At 37.7% G+C, this 21,583-nt stretch overlaps 1 protein-coding gene across 1 annotated transcript; it reads right to left on the bottom strand.

The window, feature by feature from the left end:
* Window positions 1-8,004: 8,004 nt before the first annotated feature.
* LOC131804767 (uncharacterized) lies at window positions 8,005-9,658 on the bottom strand. The gene has a single exon (XM_059127938.1). The coding sequence runs from the start codon at window positions 9,559-9,561 to the stop codon at window positions 8,059-8,061; it is 1,503 nt and encodes a 500-aa protein (XP_058983921.1). The 5' UTR covers window positions 9,562-9,658; the 3' UTR covers window positions 8,005-8,058.
* Between the last annotated feature and the right edge of the window lie 11,925 nt (window positions 9,659-21,583).

Below are 21,583 nucleotides of genomic sequence, written 5' to 3'. Positions count from 1 at the left end.
TATATTAAAATCGGTTCAGATTTGGATATAGCTCCCATATATATTATCCGCCGATTTCACATATTTGATGCACAAAACACGATACGTATTTCCGATTACAACGAAATTCGGCATGAGTAAATTTGACAAATTATATTCAAATACGCTCAGATGCGATTATAGCTCCTAAATATATACTCAGCCGATTTCACATATTTGATGCACCCAAAGCGGGAGAGACAAAATCTGGCACCAGCAAAAATTGCCAAATTATATTAAAATCAGTTGAGGTTTGGATATAGCTAACATATATATTTCGGCCGATTTCATACATATTATGCACCAAACACGATATATATGACCGATTCCAATGAAATTCAGAATGTGTGGTGGAATTTGGTTATAATAATAAATGTGATAAATTAATTGGAAATTAGTTAAGATTTGGATATAGCTCCCATATATATATTCTCGGCCGATTTCACATATTTGACGCACCAATTTCAATGAATTATGAAAGGTGTGGCGGAGTTTTGTGTAAAAGTAATTTTTTTAAAATTATATTTAAATCGGATCAGATGGGATATGATATGAACCATTGACCCGCAACGCCTTAGGCTAACACTAAAAAACAACACAAAAATTTATTTGAAATACGCTTATTACGGCGAAGTATGTTGCTATCTCGAATTCACTACTTGCAATAGAAATGCCACTCTACTTAAAAAAATTGCAGTTTCCTGCACGCTTGGTATTTGCTATGAAATAAATAAATCCAAAGGACAAACCCTTCGTGTATGCATGTCATGTTACTGCTTTTGTAATGATTTTGTTTATTAACGCATTAAATTAGTGCAATATTTTTTTTAATTTTTAAATTAGTTTTTCTTTATCCAACATATATTCGTAAATAAAATTTTGAATGCATATAAAATCAAAAGGGGTAGCGAAGCGCACCGGGTTCAGCTAGTTATATATAATCTAAGAGTGGATTATATTACATGATGGTAGTGTTTATGGATCACTTTCTCGAAGACAATCGGATCTTTTTCCCACTGGGGTTTTTTTTTCAACGATTCTGATTGTTGCTCTGTTCCAGTACCTGCAAGAATCCACTAGTTTTGCATTTTTTTTTTCGATATCATAGAGGGAAAACCGGTTATCGTAGAAAAACTTTTACATTCTCGCAGTTCTGGAACAGACCATGTGTGTGGAGAGACGCTCATTGAAGGAACGCGGGACTTTTGTGACCAAGTGTACGTTTGAAATATTGGGCATGTGCGGAAAGTACTCTCTTTCTCTCTCTCTCTTGTATCGCAAAAAATTGTCACGTGTTATTCACGTTTTTTATTGACATCTAGATCTAAGATGCACAAAATAGTACATTTTCGTCTAAGATGCACAAAATAGTACATTTTCGTCGATGTCGCGTACGTGTGTATTTTTATTCTCTCGCTTTCAGTCGTTGATGAGACTTCAACGGATACACACATGCTCGGGTGGTACACGCATTGTTTTGCCGTGAACACTTAGAGAAAACAAATGACAGATTTAATGAGACTGGATGCGTAGGGAAATATGAATATGTTGAGTTCTTATTTTATGCTTTTGGAAATGTACAGTGCCTTTTATTGTCATCGGAAAACATCCTGTTTTAAGTCAAACTGTATATAACATTATTACGTATATTTTTTAAACCCCTTGAACCCTTATCAACTGAAATTTACTTCTTTTTGGAAACAAATCTACATTTTCACACATTATTTTTCAATGTAAAATAAACATATTCAAACATTCTTGAAACATTCAATTACGAAAGAAGTTATTTCATACAAATTCAATGTATTTTTAATTTAATTAATATGTTAATTGGAAAACCTCCATACTTATATTTTCCTAAATAATTCGAATTAGAAATCCAATTACATATATACTATTTTCATTTTATTTTCATAAAAAAAAGTATCTAGTCACACATGTGTTCGCTGTCCAAGCATCGACCGCTTGCTATAATCAAAATTTTCTTTACGTGCATTTTTGTTATCTCTCACACATACAAGCGCAATGTTCATTTTGTGCACCTATGATCTAGATGTTTGTTGTGTTAAAGTGTTTGTTTCCATTTGTGTGTGGCGAGGCAGTAATGCTAACTATAAAAAAAATGTGCGACGCTAAGGTGAAATCATTTAAAAACAAGCTGCCTTACGAAAGATATAATGTCGTATGATATATTTTAGCTGAGCGGAATGCCTTCTGTGAGATGCAGTATGTAAAATATTACTTTACACACAGTTTAAGTAAATTCATATTAGTAGTGGAAATTCAAAACTCTAAATCTTACCCAAATACCAGTGATTTATAAATATTAAAAATACATTAAAGGGCTTAAGTCATACCTCACATATTCATATAGAACATTGTTTTAGTAGAATGAGTCAAAAATACTTCACCAAATTCTGGAGATAGTTAGGTAATCTATTTTGGTTGAAAAAGTTTCAAATGGTTTAAAATTCGATACTAAAATATAGCAACAACAAGTACAGATTTCAGGTGTCACAGAATACGTTACATAAGTTAGATTTTTACCCTCAGCCATATGGCTACAAATAGATACAGTGAAGGAATAAAGTCAACATACACCTTACGATTTTCAGAGGTGCACCAATAGGCGGCTATAATTAAACCCAATCTTTTGTGTATATTTCAAGCATTAAAAAAAGTTTATTTATAAAAAATGTGCGTAAAAATATATTGTAATAGTAATATTGGAAATATAATGAAAAATTGGCGGGAAAAAAGTCAACACACAAAGTTGCAACTCCTACAAATATGAATACATGCCAACGTTGAAAAAGGGGAACCCCATTTACTATGACTACAGAGGGTATACGGGTGAGATGAAAAAGCTGCAACCAACTTCAGACTGCTGTCATTTCAAAGACACTCGTCCGAAAGCTGTTAAAATAAATCCAGCATTTTTGTAGAAATTTTCCAGAAAAAAAGTTATTCGTTATGGAATTCAAGGGTGATAGTGTGATTTCTTTATATTTGGCTGGAAAATCACAAGTGGCTATCCAGCATTTAAATATGAATAAATCCTTTGTGTCTCGTACCATCGCTCGTTACCGTGATACTGGTAGCGTAGCCCGACGACAGGAAAGTGGACGGAAGAAAACCGCAACATCAGAAATGGTTCGAAAAGTAAAGAAACGACTTGATCGAAACTCGCGTCGCAGTGCCCGAAAAATGGCTTGTGGGCTGAACATATCGCAATATTCCATTAAGCAACTATTAAAAAAATGAGCTCGTGGTAAAGCCATTGAAATTCCAAAAATTTCAAGATCTTACACCGCAACAGAAAGAAACTAGATTCAAAAGAGCTGAAGAGTTGCTTCGCTTGGCCGAAAGTGCTGAAATACAGAATTAGGTTTTCTCCGATGAGAAAACATTCATTGTCCAGCAGTTTGTAAACCAACAAAATGCCAAAGAGGTCAGCTGAAAATGTGCACGATCGGTTGGCCACCAAAACTCAAGCGCCGGCCGTGGTGATGGTGTGGGCCGCCATAATAGCCGATGGTCGCTCTCCGCTCGTATTAATGGACCGTGACATCAGAAAAAATGCCGAATATTCTGGAGGTTGTACTAAGTACTTGGGCCCGCAAAAATTTTGGACGCAGACCTTGGACATTTCAACAGTACTTAGCACTATCACCCTCAGTAAACGCCACCCAAGAATTGTTACAAAATGGGGTTCCTCGCTTCATTTCCAGCGCACAATGGCCACCAAAATCTCTAGATACCAATCCGTTGGACTATTGTGTCTGCAGTATTTTGGAAAACAAGGTTGGCACTAAAAAATACCAAAGTGTCGATCATCTCAAGCAAGCGCTTCGCCTTAAATGGGTCAAAAATACCGCAGAGCAACATTCGGGCAGTGTGTGACGGTTTCATTGGCCGTTTGGCCATAATTCGTGCCAAAGGTACCAATTCGAACAATCCTTAACTTATTCTAAAATTTGATGCTTTGACATTTTTTGCATTCATTCAATAAAATTAAAAAAAAAATGTAAATATTATGGCGTTTGACTTTGTTGCAGTTTTTTACCCTGTATATCATTTAATAACGGTTTTAGACACTAGGTATCTTTTGACCAAAACCGTTTCAGGACATCTGGAGTTGATCTAAGGGTATCCGTCCGTCTGGCTGGTAGGTGCGCACGATAACTCTCGAAGGGAGTATCCGATTTGGTCCAAACTTGCTACATCGTAATAATGTTGTCAAACTTAGATCGAGTATTGTCTAACTTACATCGAGTTTCCCATTCCATGAAGTCCTCCCCACAAAGGGTCAATATTTCAAATAATTATAACTCTTAAGGGTCTAAGTACATAAGAAGCTTGAAGTCATGGCTAGGCATATTTTGTGACATTTCATAAAGGGATTACAGAGCCGCACTAAAATCCTGCCGTCGTTTTCCATTATAATTTGACATTAATATGCCTAGCCATGACTTCAAGCTTGTTATGCACTTGCACCTTAAAAAATGTGAAATAAAAGTTCGATTGTGTTCAAATTTCACATATCCCAATAGTTTAATAAACACAATCTGGTGTAAATATGAAATGTATCGGCTCATTCCTTCTGATACGTCCTTCACAACGTCCTAATTTTGAAAAGTAATGAAGCTCGTAAAACTCCTAATCAATGGTGGAGGGCATAAAAAATTAAAAATCGCGTATTCTATTTGCTGGAAAAGTCAAATTAGTTGTCATCACTAAAATCCTCTCATTTAAAATACCCAAAGAGAACACTTGTGAAATAACATCTGTTTAATTTTACTCACTCTCACGCGCTCTTCATGTACATTGGCGAATGTTAAAACACATACGTGTGTACACACATATGTATAGATGTCGTTTACCATTTGCCACAACAATTGGCTGACGCAATTTTTGTTTAACATTTCACGAGATTCATTCATAATTTTTTGGACTAGGTCAGGTGTGGTGGAGCCGACGTATTGTTTATCTTTTCATAATCGGGAGAGGGTAGCGAGTTTGGATTTTTTTCAATCAATGAAAATGTTGTCACAAATTTATGGCGCTAAGCGGAAATGGTGCTAAACTCCATTAAAAAGAAACGTCTATAAAAAAAATCGGCATCTACGTAACGGTCAGAATTGACCTGTTCGTCTATTTGTGATTTCGCCGGGATTAAAAATATTAGTGGCTTAATGGAAAATTTGACTATTATTTAACACAAATGTTATGATATATTTCACCCAATAATAAAATTGGAAGGCTTCAGCCCAGCTGTAGGCTTCCTAAGCTCTAGCCTCATGCTAACGCGTCGATTGTTCTATAATTGCGACCTACAGAGCAACTGCAAAATCAGGACATTTTTTAGTTTTTGGTCCATTTCAACCCCTAAATATTATGCGATCATCCAAAAGCAATAGGCTTCTTTCTATTCTGGCTCTAGCCCCACCTCTACTCTAAATTTCGTTAAGATCGGGCCATAATTGCGTCCTGTAGCTTGATAACAAATTAACATGGACAGACGCACGGGCGGACATACATAGCTAGATCGACTCAGCTCGGCGAGATAGGAAGATCCATATATGCTTTCCTATGTGGGAAACCAAAATTTCGAGGTTTTACATAATTTTCGGTCCAATTAAACTTATAATACCCCCAACACAAAGTGTTGTAGGGTATAACAACTAAAAAAAATCATTTGGAAAGTCAACATCAGATATAATTGGATCACGTTAATTATTTTTTTTACTATAAAATATTTTTATTTTTTTTTTCACTATTTTATCGGTCCACCGTTAGCGTCAACAACAGCTGCTAGCAATTATATCGGGCGTTATTTCAGACCATGCTCAAATTAGGGCTGTTTTTAGGGTTCGACGGCTACTAACGTCATATTTTCTTACTTTTTTCTAAAATATCCCAAACATGTTCTATGTGATTGAGGTCCGTCGACTGGGGAGGTTAATTAAGTTGTTTTGGAGCTTACTAAAGGAGTCAGCCTCGGAGCTGTATGCTTCGGATCAGTGTTTTGTTTTCGAACCCCAAATTATCGACAGATGGCTTTAAATGTTCTTCTAGCATGCTCTTATATAAATATCGGTCCATAGTGCTTTCTATAAAAACTAAATCCCCCGCTTCAGAAGCCAAAAAATTGCCCGCCAAACCATTACAATGCCACCACGGTGTTTAACTGTAGGTATTATATTTTTGAGATATAGTGCTGTGTTGGATTTTCTCCAAAATTTTGATCGGCCATAACTTCCGATAGTGTTGTATTCACTTTTGTCGGTAAATAGAATGCGATTCCAATAATAAATGTCTTTGTTAATACAGGGTTGCCCATATTCGACGGACCCATCTGGCAACGCCATAACTTTTGACAGAGATGTCACATCGCTTAATGACATAACGCGTTTGAAGCGTCAGTCCAAGCAGATTTTTACCATGAACCAATACACGCCACGCGAGCGCTCTGAAATGTACATTCAACAAAAGAAGTCAATTGTGAAAACTCAACGTGCTTTTAAAACATTAAAAAATGTGAGAAGTGCGCCTTCTAAGAACACCATTGAGCGTTTATACAAAACATTTTCGACTGGTAAGGCTCTTTCTAATCCGAAGAGGCCATATAAAAGTCGACCAAGGCGATCGGCCGAGAATATCGCTGCCGTACGAGCCGGTGTTGAGAGGTCCCCAAGAACATCCCAAAAACGCCGTTCTCAGCAGTTGGGCATGGCTCGGTTCACTTTACAACGGATTATTCGCATTGATTTGCATTTGTTCCCGTACAAAATTCAATTGACGCAAAGAATGTTGCCTGCGGACAAGCCTCGTCGATTGGAATGGGCCCAAAGGTCCGTCGAATATGGGCAACCCTGTATGTAGTTTGGCACACTCTAGGCGAAGTTTTCGTATTTTCTCTGACATTAGCTTCTTTGCTCCCATGTAGCACAGTTCGTACAGTTCTCGGAGCACTAATTTTTGAATCCTGACGTACTTTCTTGAGAATACTGCTAACACCTCGTTTGGAAAACTTTTAAGGCTGGTAATCCTATCATGCTTTATATCCAGTTGTACCGCTTACATTATAAATTCTTCTTACAGTTTGCACAGTTGAACTGCATAAGTTATAAAATTTTGTGATTTCTCCGTATACTTTTGATCTACCGGCAGGTGATCAGACCTATCGTCGCCTATGCCTTCCCCGTCTGGTTTGACATTTCGTCTCACCAGATGGAAAGACTAAGGGTGTGGGAAAGAAAAATACTCTCCTCTTGTCTGGGTCTATGCCCCTTCCGTAGGACAGGGTTCCTATAGAGCCTATTTTTTGTAGCGCGATCTACGATAGGGCGCAAATAGAAAGAATAGATGTCTTCATGATGAAGTCTGGACTGGCATTCTAAGACAAATGTCAGTTCTTAGATAATAGCATCGTTGGGGGAATGTAGAGGTGCTTTGAGGATGCGGAGGCAAATGTTTGAGGATGCCGGAGGCAGCTCGAAGCTGGGAAGCATTTGCCTCCTGCTGCCCTTGCTAAGAAGGTCTTCTATTCTTTCAGAGGAGATTTTTAGACCCGGATTGGAGTAGACTAGTGTATAACACCGCCCAGTTTACATAATTTAGTTTAAGTAGTTTTAAGCGTATTGTAAATATTTAATTTTAATTTTCATTATCTAGTTCGTAAATTTTTCTCAGCTCAGTTTCTAATTTTCGGGGCATACTTAAAAAAAGTAGCCTTAAGGCATAAAGTAACAAGTTGTGTCCACAAATATGTTGTGGTACTTTTAGTTAAAGTAAAGTAGGCGTTGTATAAGTGCATGTTTATTTATCGTATTGTTAGGTTTAAGCCATTTTACCTATGTTAGTAGTAAGTTTTGAATTAATAAAACGGCCATAGGCTAAAACTTAACTGAAACTCCCGGCGTAATGCAATGCGGGGGTATTATTTTACGCAACACAATAATTTTGATAAGAGTCTTAGTTAAAAAAAAAAAATTGTTGTTTTATTTACTAAAAAAATAGCAAATGTTGAGACTAAACTCAATATTTGTCCACATCCAAATTTGTATTAAAATATTTCTCAACTATAGATAATTTGGGAAATTTCCGTTCATTAAGTGTACCACAAATATGGAACATTGTTTGCAGTTTATGACAATCATCAGCGTCGCTATTCTTACGAGAAATGGGGAAATCTTTTAGAATTGAATCGATTAACTCCAACATTGTTACAGCATTTGAGGGCAATTTTAAAATGTTATGGGGCCTGCCTTTACTATTTGTCAGTAGTTCGGAACATGTGTCAACACCATCGAAGTAATACATCTTTTGAAGATCCGAATTAATTTGATCACCAATAATACGAATATCATGGGTATGATCACTGCGATGAAAATTTTGGCAAAAGCTCCAAATTAAAGGACATCCTTCGCGAGGACAACGAGGTGATTGTACACGATCGGGCACACTGTACAATAGTATGGTGTTCCTTTTCAGGTGACTAGCATCGGAGGGTTTTATTTGCTCTAAATCCCCGCAAGTGGCATATTCCAGGTCAATGGGGCCGCGACAGGCGTTCAACACAATCAATGTCTCCACATCATCCAGTGAAGGATTGGCTTGAATTTTTTCTACCACATCGGTCCTAATATTCAGCTGACCATCGTGTGTATAAATGATGTCATTCGAATCTCCATGTGACATAATGAAGAAGAGGAAGCTTTTTAACGGCTGGAAATCTTTTCGTTCGATATATTCCAAGATTTGTAGCAACTGGGCACGATCGCAATCTTCGATAAGGATAAAGGGAATGCGTGCAGTTTTCAGTTCACGCATTAAATTCAGAACATCATATTCACTACCCTCCCGGACCTGTTGAGGACTTGTGAAATAATAGTTATTCACGATAATGGCTAATGCCGGATTGATGTTATAAAAATATAGATCCACATTTGTTGACTTCTTAATGCACTCATGTTTACCGGAACGTTCTCCAGGTGTTAAGATCTGGGCAATTGTTTCCCTTGGCTTGGACTGAGCAATAAGCAGGCACACCAGATAACATTGGGCAACATCCAGTTCAACTTGAACATCGTTAAAGAATATGATGGTGTTATCGTATTTGCCACAATTCAGCTCGGTCTCCTCCAATGGACGAATGTATCGGAAACGAGATCGACACGGACAACGGACGACATTATTCAATATAATCAGCTTGGATTTGTAGCGCAAGTATTCATTGTTCCGTATTAAAAATAGTATGAGTTCCAATACGTGAATGTAGCACAGACAATAGCCATTGATGACAATCATCAGGGTGGAATGTTGAAGAAATTTCGAGTATCGAATGCAGTCAAAGATTTTCTGAACACCTTCGTACACATAGTCTAAATTCGATTTGAAATTTTCTGCTATTTTATGGCCCAATTCTGAAATTTCTCCACGACAATGCAACACCAGGAGTTTTATTTTCAGCCCATATTTTTTGATGTGTTCATCCTCTAGCTTTTCTTCTCTCTCCTTTGTTTCGTCTTGCGAACTCATGTTGCGATAATTTTAAGTGTCCCGACGGTGTTTGGTTTATGCACAAACAATGCACTCGCATGCAACGACGATGTTCTCCAACTGTCAGACATTTTTACTTGCCAGTTCGTTCATTCCACTCTCTGTGGTAAACAAACAGAATCCGAACACCTTTTAGATTCAAAGATACTTTCTCACTCTCTTAGAACGGTAATCGAATTTATTTGTATGACTCTCTCGGGTGAATGTCCACTTGCCATTAGAACTAGTAATTAGTTCCCTTTCAACATATAATACCATTTGTTGGTCAAAATAAAGCTAATCCAAAATTAAATCGAACGATAACAATTAAAACAAGTTAAAAAGCAGTAAGTTCAGCCGGGCCGAACTTTTAAAACCCTCCACCATTTGCAACGAATTTGAAAAATTTCAAAAGATAAAATCCTTAAAAAATTCTGTTAAAATTTTAAAAATACCGAATATAGCCGTTATATTGGGGTCTATACGACGTGGACATACATAGGCATTGTTTGTCATAAGCCATTACCATATTCAAATTCGAAACTTGAAATAAACGGTGAATAATGTAGCTAAAATCATCAAAATATCATATATAAGGAGGTGCCGTTATGTTGGAGCTGTGCGAAGACCTGGACCAGCATAGACAATTTTCTGCCATAGGCTGTAGCATCCATTACGAACTTCAAATACCACATCTCAAACAATTTCGGTGGGTATTATACCTAAAATCGTCAAAATACCGAATATAGGGAGATATTGATATATGGGGCCTATACGAAGACCTGGACCCGCACAGACAATTTTCTGTCTTAGGGTGGAGTATCCATTTTGAACTTCAAGTACCAAATTTGAAACCATTCCCGTGAATAATGTCGTTAAAATCATCAAAATACCGAATATCGGGAGGTACCGTTATATGGGGGCTATACGAAGACATGGACTTGCACAGACAATTTTTTATCTTAGACTGTAGTATTCATTACGAACTTCAAATACCAGTTTTGAAACAATTCCGGTGAATAATGTCGCTAAAATCATCAAAATACCGAATATAGGGAGGTACCTTTATATGGGGGCTATACGAAGACGTGGACCTGCACAGACAATTTTCTGTCTTAGGGTGTAGTATCCATTTTGAACTTCAAATACCAAACTTTAAATTATTTCCGGTGAATAATGTCGCTAAAATCATCAAAATATCGAATATCGGGAGGTACCGTTATCTGGGGGCTATACGAAGACATGGACTTGCACAGACAAATTTCTATCTTAGACTGCAGTATTCATTACGAACTTCAAATACCAGTTTTGAAACAATTCCGGTGAATAATGTCGCTAAAATCATCAAAATACCGAATATAGGAAGGTACCTTTATATGGGGGCTATACGAAGACGTGGACCTGCACAGACAATTTTCTGTCTTAGGGTGTAGTATCCATTTTGAACTTCAAATACCAAACTTTAAATTATTTCCGGGAAAAATGTCGCTAAAATCATCAAAATATCGAATATCGGGAGGTACCGTTATCTGGGGGCTATACGAAGACATGGACTTGCACAGACAAATTTCTATCTTGGGGTGTAGTATCCATTTGGAACTTCAAATACCAAATTTGAAACAATTCCGGTGAATAATGTCGCTAAAATCATCCAAATACCGAATATCGGGAGGTACCGCTATATGGGGGCTTTATGAAAACGTGGACCTACATGGCCCATTTACGAACTTAACCTGCCTACTGGAAAAACAAACATGTGTGCAAAATGTTAGCCATCTATCTCAATTCATTCGAAAGATAGCGTGATTACAACAGACAGACAGACGGACAGACAGACAGACGTAAATCGCTAAATCGATAGAATAGAATAAAATAGAATTTTACGCTGATCAAGAATATATATACTTTGTTGGGTCTGACATGAGTATTTCGAGGAGTTACAAACGGAATGACAAAGTTAATATACCCTCCATAGTATGGTGAAGGGTATAAAATCAGCTAAGTTTGGCCGGGACCAACTTTTTATACCTTCCACCTTCTGGAAGAAACTTGAAAAATTTCAAAACATAAAATTCTGTCGGAAAATACCGCTCAAATGAAAACCGTTATATGGAGACTATACAAAGACGTGGTCCGGGGTATACAAATGAGCTCGGGGTGAAGCTATTGAAATTCCAAAAAGTGCAAGGACTTACACCGCAACAGAAAGAAAATAGACTCAAAAGAGGTAAAGAGTTGCTTCGCTTGACCGAAAGTGGTGAACTGCCTAAATTGGTTTTCTCCGATGAGAACACATTCGTTGTCCAGCCGTTTGTAAACAAACAAAATGATCGTGTTTACTTGCCAAAGAGGTCAGCTGAAAATGTGCACCTTCGGTTGTTTTTTGCCATAGCACAAAAAAAAAAAAAAAACAAGGGAACTGAGGAGGATTGGTGGCTTTTTCCGAATCCTAGGTATTCCCTGCCTGGTAAACATTACCATCGTTCTCCAATAATAAACAAACGTTGTTTTCATAAAAACAACAATAAAGGGAATAAGCCTGGTCATTTTGCAACAACAGAAGTTCTTAAAAAACGATTAAATGTTTATTGAAAAGTCGAGTAGGTCGACTAGCAAAATCGTGCTGAGAGCCATCTGGGCAAAAAGTCAAAACCGACATTTCATGTGGTTTAACAAGATGGTCGCGTGTGTACCAGCAAGCCGCGGCGGCCATCTGCATCGAATCTCGTTCCATACATAATCTTCTTCTGATACAATAAATTTTCACAATTTTTTTTAATATCTGTATTTGATTTAAAATTTAACAATTGAGTTCTAGTTGGGACACCCTTTATGTGCTCATTAGCCTATGCGGCCGCAAGCTGTCCGTGAGAAAATGAAATGTGTAAAAAAACAGGACAGCTAATAACCATTGATGCAAACACTCCGTTCATCGAAAGAATTAGAATTGCATACTTTTAGGCGCCACACAATTTTTTAAAGTAATTTTTACATTAGAGTTTTTGTTTTTTTGGGTTAATCTTTTTTTTATTTTAAGATGTATTTGAGATATGCGCAATGGAATTGACAATTTAAACCGTCTGGGTATTCTCAATCCTTTACAACGTAAACGCGATGATACATACGTAGTTTGGCAACGTAGTATTGTATTCAAATGTCAAATTATAAAGGAAAACGACTGCAGAACTCGAGTGCGTCGCCACGATTATAAGCTGCCGTCACCTCTAGCAGCCTTTCAGTTTACCAGTAAAAACAAATATAGAGCTAAGAAATATTTCGTAAAATATGACGTTTAAAAATGTGAAATAATTGTCCCTTGCAAATTTTGCAATGAGAAAAAAGGTTTGACAACCTAGAAAAAGGGGGGCAAGATTTTGGCTATTTATACTCTACACCACAAGGTGGTCAAGGTATTATCTCTTTGTGCATTTGTTTGTAACAGGCAAAAGGAAACGAGATAGACCCATAGTTCCTTTTGATGATCTGCATAGAATCACATTCTGAGTCGATTTATGCATGTCCGTCCGTCCGTCTGTCCATGTATTTTTGTAAACAAAGTACAGATCGTATTTATTGCCCTTTCCAGATGAAATTTTGCACAAATCATTTGTTTGGCCCAAGGACGAACCCTATTGAAATTGGAGATAATCGGTCAAAATTTAGATATAGCTCCCATATATATCTTCGTCCGATTTGCCTTTTATTGTGAACCAAACGTGTAATATCAGGCCGAATGATATGGAATTTTGCACATACAACCAGATTAGGCCTGAAAATAAGTATGCCAAATTTTATCAAAATCGGTTCAGATATAGCTATAGCTCCCATATATATTGTTCATTCGATTTGTTATTTTTGTCCTCCGCAGCCGTAATATGCACTCTGTAACAACAATATTTTGGGAAATATATCAAATACAACTCAGAAATACATTTACTAATTTTTGTTGAGATCGGTTCAGGTTTGGATATAGCTCCCATATATATCTTCGTCCGATTTACTTTTTTTGTGCACCAAACGTCTAATATTTGTCCAAATGGGATGGAATTTGGCAATTACGACCGAATTGAGTCTAGAAGCTAGTATGTAAAATTTGCTGAAGATCGGTTTAGATATAGCTATAGCTCCCATATATACTCTTCATCCGATTTGTTACATTTGTTACCCACAGCCGTAATATGCACTCCGTAACAACGATATTCAGGGAAATATATCAAATACAGCTCAGAAATATCTTTGCCAAATTTTATCTAGATCGTTTCAGATTTGGATATAGCTACCGTATATATCTTTATCCGATTTCAAGTTAATTGTGCACCAAATGGGTAATACAAGTCCGAATTTAAAAGATATAAATGCTTCGGCATATTAAGTCCTTTGATCTTTAAATTATAATCATAGCGTGTATGAACTTTTAATTGTTATGCGGAGCTCTACTAAATTAGCAAAGTGGTGTAGGGATCATAAAGTCGGCTCCGCCCGACTTTAAGACTTTCTTTACTGGTTTTGCAATATATTTAAATATTATTTTTCCTGATGATGTCTTCCATCGGAGGACGAAATTTCGAATCGAAATAAATAACAACAACAAAAATGAATACCTCGAGCTGAATTTTATTGAATTTACATTTGAAATAATTTAAAATAAAGGTCGAATTAAATAACTAAAAATTAGAAAATTGAAACCGAAGTTATTATTAAAATACTCACACTGCACTGCGATAGGACAAGGGGTCCGAAGCATCTTTCAAATTCCTCCCATCTATTTTGTAACTTTCTTTTCACACCAAAAACATTCTTTTAAACAAAAACGATCGATTTTAAATTACGAAATTGAATCCAATCGGTCTTTGTTACATGTCTGATAATTCAGCATCTCATTTGTGTATTAGGTGACACCGTCCTCTGCACAAAGTAGTGCCGAATGAACTGCATTTGTGTCATCTTTACTGTTGTCATGATAAGAAACAAGTAAAAACAGCTAAGTTTGACCGATCAAAAAAAAAAAAAAAAAAAAATCGGATATAGGGAATAATCATTATATTGGGGCCTATTCGACTTGTTTAGGTAATATTTGTCGTACAATATTTAAATATGAAACGTGAAAAATGCTCACCAAATTTAAATATTTGGAGGTACCGTTATATGGGAGCTATACGAAGACGTGAACCTGCACACTCAATTTTCTGTCATATACAATTATAAAATTCAAATGATACAATTCCGGTGAATAATGTCGCTTAAATTATCAAAAAAACTGAATATATTGAGACACCGTTATATGAGGTTTATACGAAGAAGTGGACCTGCATACAGCGTAACCGTTGTGCCACTAAAGTATCAATTTTGCCACTTTTTTTGGGCTTTGATACCGTTGTGCCACTTTTTTATTTCGATCCTAAATGAGCCACTTTTTTGAATTTTTGTGCCACTTTTTTATACCCTCCACGAGGGTATATTAAGTTCGTCATTCCGTTTGTAACTCATCGAAATAATCATTTTAGACCCAAAAAAGGATATATATTCTTGATCACCGTAAAATTCTAAGACGATTTAGTCCTGTCCGTCCCTCTGTCCGTCTGTTGTAATCACGCTACACTCAACACGAATTAAGACATAAAGCTAAAATTTTGCAGAGATCCCTCTTTTGCCTGCAGGCAGGTCAAGTTCGAAGATGGGCTATATCGGTCCACGATATCATATAGCCCCATATAAAGGTACCCCCGATATCCGGTATTTTGATGATTTTAGCCACATTTTCCAATGGAATAGTCTGAAAATCCACACGAGGAGTTTTTTGTGAGCATTTTACTCCCTGAAAGAGAATTGTCTATATAGGTCCACATCTTCGTATAGCCCCTATATAACGGTACCCCCCGATATTCGGTATTTTGATGATTTTAGCGACATTATTTAACTGAATCGTTCCAAATTTGGTATTTGAAGTTCGTAATATATACTGCAGCATACAACAGAAAATGGGCCATGTAGGTTCATATCTTCGTGTTTTGATGATTTTAGCTACTTTATAAAAAGATTTTTCTTCAAGTTTCGCATTTAAATATTGTAATAACTTATGACAAAAGTTGCCTATGCAGGTCCACGTCGTCTTATAGGCATTCGGTATTTTTAAGATTTTAACAGAATTTTTAACGGATTTTATTTTATTTTTTTTTTTTTTTTTTGGAAATTGTCAAATTTGTACCAAATGGTGGAGGGTATTAAAAGTTCGGCCCGGCCGAACTTACAGCTTTTTTACTTGTTTTTTTTTTTTTTTTTAAATTTTATTGAATGAAAGCAAACAATGTCGGAAATAGCATCAAACTGTAGAATAAGTTTAGATTTGTTCGAATTGGTTACCCTTGGCCTTCAAACGAATGTTGCTCTGCAGTATTTTGGCCCATTCCCGGCGAAGCGCTTGCTTGAGGTGATTGACACTTTGGTATTTTTTAGTGCCAACCTTGCTTTCCAAAATACTCCAGACACAATAGTCCAACGAATTGGTATCTGGAGATTTTGGTGGCTATTGTGCGCTGGAAATGAAGCGAGAAACCTCATTTTGTAGTCATTATAGGGTGGCGCGTGCTGAGTGCGATAATGCTGAGTCCTGTTGGAATATCCAAGGTCTGTGGACACAATGTTTGCGTGCCTAAGGCTTTAATACACCCTCCAGAATATTTTCGCGATAATGTTCGGCATTTATTCTAATGCCACGATCGATTAATACGAGCGGAGAGCGACTATCGGCTGATATAGCGGCCCACACCTTCACCATGGCTGGCGCTCGAGTTCTGGTGGCCAACGGAAGGTGCACATTTTTAGCTGACCTCTTTGGCAAGTAAACACGATCATTTTGTTTGTTTACAAACTGCTGGACAAAGAAAGTTTTCTCATTGGAGAAAACCAAATTCGGCAGTTCACCACTTTCGGACAAGTGAAGCAATTCTTTAGTTTTTTTGAGTCTATTTTCTATATGTTGCGGTGTAAGTTCTTGCACTTTTTGGAATTTTAATGGCTTTACCCCGAGCTCATTTTTCAATATTTGCCCAATGGAATATTGCAATATGTTCAGCTCACGAACCACTTTTCAGCCACTTCAAAGCGGGTTTCGATCAAGTCGCTTCTTTACTTTTCGACCATTTCTGCTGATGTTGCAGTTTTCTTTCGTCCACTTCCTTGACGTCGGGCTACTACGAGACCAGCGATGGTACGAGACACAAAAGATTTATTCACATTTAAATGCTGGAGTGCTTTAACGATAGCCACTTGTGGTTTTCCAGCCAAATATAAAGAAATCACACTATCACGCTTGAATTTCATCACGAATAACTTTTTTGCTTTCTAAATTTTATAGAAGTCACTCATTATTTTTGGCCTACTGGTAATGAATAGTGTATGTAGATGTAATTATTTTTGGAAAACTAGGATTATTTTCGATCTCACGGTTCCAACTCACAACATTACTCTTTAAATAAAGACTCTTACATTTATGCATTGAAAAACATATCTTCTCTCTCCATTTGCTCTCCTGCTTGGAGAAGCAGGTCCAATTCCAAACCTATCCATGGGTAATTACGAAGTACAAATCAAAACATTTGTTCAAAGAAAAACAAAAATTACTTTCCTATCCCGGCGAAATAAATCAAAAAACCTAACGAAGAGGAGATTGATGGACACCCCACAGAAGTGGAACGTAATCGAGAAACGAAAACGGTGTGAATTATATGGTCTTTGGTGCCCAACAAAAAAAAAAAAAAAAAAGGAGGATGGACGCAATGATGGATACTTCAGCCGGCATTTGATAAACAAAAGGTGGGCGGTTGGCTGCAGTCAATGTTTTGTTTTTTTTCTCCCACTTTGAAATGTGATGTGGTGCAGTGGTGGTGGAGGGTGCCAATGCCGACGTCGACGACAAACGGCCCAATGTTTAACTACAACCACAACAAATCACTGCAGCAAGATTTACAAAACAATTCCAAAAGATTTAGGAGATCATCGAAGATATATTTTCTATTTGGACAGCAATAAATTAGACGGAACGAGAGCAGAACGAAAAAAAGAAAGAAGAAAAGCGTGTGAGTGTCGCGAGAAGAGTATCGGATGATCGATATGCTTCCAGAGGTGGAATACGATCAGTGCTTATTAAGGCGACAAACGACCACTGTTGGGAAACGATGGTGATTGATAATGGCCCCGGATGGTCAAGAGATCGGTGGTGGAAGAAACATAGATATATTATAAGTTATGGAATTGAGAATTTAGACGAGGAATCCAGAAAATGTTCGGACTACATTGCACTTCTTTGCGCGAGCAGAGTAAAACTTTTAGAACTGATAAAGAAAGACATTTTCAGGGATTTTAAGGGTAATGAATAAAACATTTCGACAATCCTCAATGGGCAGACAATTTTCTAAAAATCTCCCACAAACAGAAGACCAAGCGAGCCTAGTTATATCATCAAAAGACATAAGGATGGAGTATTCTTTAACAGTCTTGAATGGATCGAAGATCCTTTAAATGACCCTTTAAATGTCTTCAATGGATATGAGACTGAAAACCCTTCAAAGATTCCAGGGCGAGCGTCTTCGGTGGACAGCAAGCCAGTTAAAAGGTCTTCTCTTGTTAGAAGGCCTTCAAACGATTTTATCTCGAGGGAAGATCATTGAAAGGTCAATAATTGTTGGAAGACCTTGAAGGTCTTTTCTATCGATATATCCTTGGACAAAAACAACTATGGACAGAAAAGCCTTTGCAGCTCTTCCATGGAATGGAGTCAGGCCTTTATTAGGCTGAAGTTCCTTTAAAGAATCAAATGATCATTTAATTGTCTACGAACGAACAGAAAAGCCTCTAAGGTTACCATTACTCTGCCTTTTGTCTGCAGGCAGGTAAAGTTCGAAGATGGGCTATATCGGCTCCCATATAACGGCACCTGCCGATATTCGGTAATTTGATGATTTTAGCCACATTTTTCAATTGAATTGTCTGAAAATCCACACAAGGTGTTCCTTATGAGTACTTTACCCCCTGAAAGAGAATTGTCCATATATGTCCACGATATCGTATATCCCCATATAACGGCACCTCCCGATATTCGGTATTTTGATGATTTTTGCGATGTTATTCAATGGAATTATTTGTCGTATGTCGTATATAAAGTTCGGAACAGTTACTACAGCCTATGACACAAATTACTTATGCAGGAACGCGTCTTCGTATAGCCCACATATAACGGTGTTCATTTGAGCGGTATTTTTCGGCGGGATTTTTTTTTTGAAAATTTTCAATTTTCTTCCAAATGGTGGGTGGTATAAAAAGTTCGGCCCCGTCGAACTTTATTGCCTTTTTACTCCACAGGTAGGTATTCACTCCACAGATAGCTATTCATATCCTGTTTCCGGGAATGTAATTATTTCTTGGGGACGGGCTTGGATGCCCGGATATTCGAAATTAAATTTATAAAAACTGAACAGAATAAAAACAAGTTAAAAAGTGTCAGACTCAGCCTATGTTCGATTATTTAAATATATTTTGACTAGTGTTAAGGTTATTCAAACGTTTGACCCTCTATGGAGCAGGCCCCGAAGGAATGGGCCAATATTGTCCATTTTCTATCGGACCCAATAATATGATATAAATATTGCCACAGATGTGCCAAGTCTAAATGGAATCGGATGTTAATTTGGTATTTTATGAGCTTCATGGGTACTCAAAATTTCAATATTTTGTGGGGGACGTACCAGAAGGAGTGGACCGATGTATTCCCCTTTCACACCAGACCATGGGTTAATGCAAATATTAGGATGTGTGAACTTTGAAGACAATCGGACTTTTACATCACATTTAATGAGATTGTAATTATTCAAAATGTTGACCATTTGTGGGGGAGGTACTTGATGGAGTGGACCGATACTGTCCATTTTCACACTTGACCTAGAACTAATGCAAATATTAGGATTTGCAAAGTTAGAGCAAATTCGGATTATCCTTTCTCTTTCTGTGCAAAAAATATATTTTTTTGAAAATTTCGACCTTTTGTGGGGGAGGTACCAGAAGGAGTGGACCGATATTGTCCATCTCCGAACTCGATCTAAGTTTGATAAAAATATTACGATGTATCCAATTTGGACCAAATCGGATACTCCCTTCGAGAGTTATCGTGCGCACCAGCCAGCCAGACAGACAGACAGACGGACGGACGGACATCGCTAGATCGACTCCAAATGTTCTGAAACGGATTTGGTCCAAAGAGACCTAGGGTCTAAAACCATTATTTCGACTAGGCACGTTTTGACCGTATCAAATGATATATACCCTCTGTAGCCATATGGCTGAGGGTATAAAAAGCGACTTGATCGAAACCAGCGTCGCAGTGGCCGAAAAATGGCTCGTGAGCTAAACATATCGCAATATTCCATTCGGCAAATCGTGAAAAGTGAGCTCGGGGTAAAGTCATTGAAATACCAAAAAGTGCAAGAATTTACACCGCAACAGAAAGAAAATAGACTCAAAAGAGCTAAAGAGTTGCCGAAAGAGGTGAACTGCCGAATTTGGTTTTCTGCGATGAGAAAACATTCGTTGTCCAGCAGTCAGCTGAAAATGTACACCTTCGGTTGGCCACCAGAACTCAAGTGCCTGCCATGGTGATGGTGTGGGCCACCATAGCAGCCGATGGTCGCACTCCGCTCGTATTAATCGACCGTGGCATCAGAATAAATGCTGAATATTATCGCGAAAATATTCTGGAGGGTTTCGTGATTTTGAGTACGTGGGTACCTGCCGCTTTGGCTTAACCTCACGGTGCTCTAAACACCGGGTGAATACAATGCGTCTATCAACGTCCCCACATCGAAATGTGAGTACCAATTGTTCACACGTATTTGGACGTGATCACCCCCTTGGTTAGGGGCGGAGCCTATCTAAACTCCTGCCTTTCTATGGGTCAGGCCCCCGGTTGAAAATGCAACTCCACATTCGAGTTAATACTCTACCCGCGATTTGGGTACAAACCACAGCCACCGCGAAGCTCCCACAAGGGGGCCAGCACCAAGGACCTAGGGGCACCTGACACCCGCGGTACCAGAATATAGCCTCCGGTCAGGCTTCGTAACCGAAGTTACTACCAGTTGGACTCTAAACAGTCCTGGACTGGTGACCAACGCCATCACAAACCAGCAATGCATAAACAAAGCACATCAACAGTGGACACACTGACAACGATTTAGCCTCCCTCACGGGTGACTTGCGACCAATACATGGCCATCAGCTTCACAAGTAGAGACAAATGACACAACAATAGACAAGATCCTCCTCACGAAGAATCTCACGAAATGACACAGTGGAAAAGGCATATCTCAAAAATACACCAACAAACAACGAGGTTGGTTGAGGGTGCATTAAAGCCTTGGGCACGCAAACATTGTGGCCGCAGACCTTGGACATTCCAACAGGACTCAGCACCATCGCATTCAGCACGTGCCATCCAAGAATGGTTCCAAAATGAGGTTTCTTGCTTCATTTTCAGCGCACAATGGCTACCAAAATCTTCGGATACCAATCCGTTGGACTATTGTGTCTGAAGTATTTTGGAAAGCAAAGTTGGCACTAAAAAGTAACAAAGTGTCGATCACCTCAAGCAAGCGCTTCGTCGGGAATGGACCAAAATACCGCAGAGCAACGTTCGGGTAGCGTGTGATGGTTTCATGGGCCATAATTCGTGCCAAAAGTAACAAATTCGAACAAATCTAAATTTATTCTAAAATTTAATGCTATTTCCGACATTTTTTGCTTTCAATTAATAAAATTTGATGAAAAAAAAAAAAATGTCAAAATTATGGCCTTTGACTTTGTTGCAGTTTTTTTTTTATCTCACCCTAAGGTGTATCTAACAGTTGTACTAAAAAGGTATTAAAATTTTCAAAATATTGTACATTAAGAAAAATTTACAAAATTCAAAGAGGTAGAGCTAGATAGTTCTGATATTTAGCATGAGAGTCACTTCTGATGTGAAGGGGAAGAAGTT

Source organism: Musca domestica, unplaced genomic scaffold (genome assembly GCF_030504385.1).
Source record: "Musca domestica strain aabys unplaced genomic scaffold, Musca_domestica.polishedcontigs.V.1.1 49, whole genome shotgun sequence".
Taxonomy (NCBI): Eukaryota; Metazoa; Arthropoda; class Insecta; order Diptera; family Muscidae; genus Musca; species Musca domestica.
Note: the sequence above shows the minus strand (reverse complement) of the source record. Positions and strands in the feature narration are given on the sequence as shown.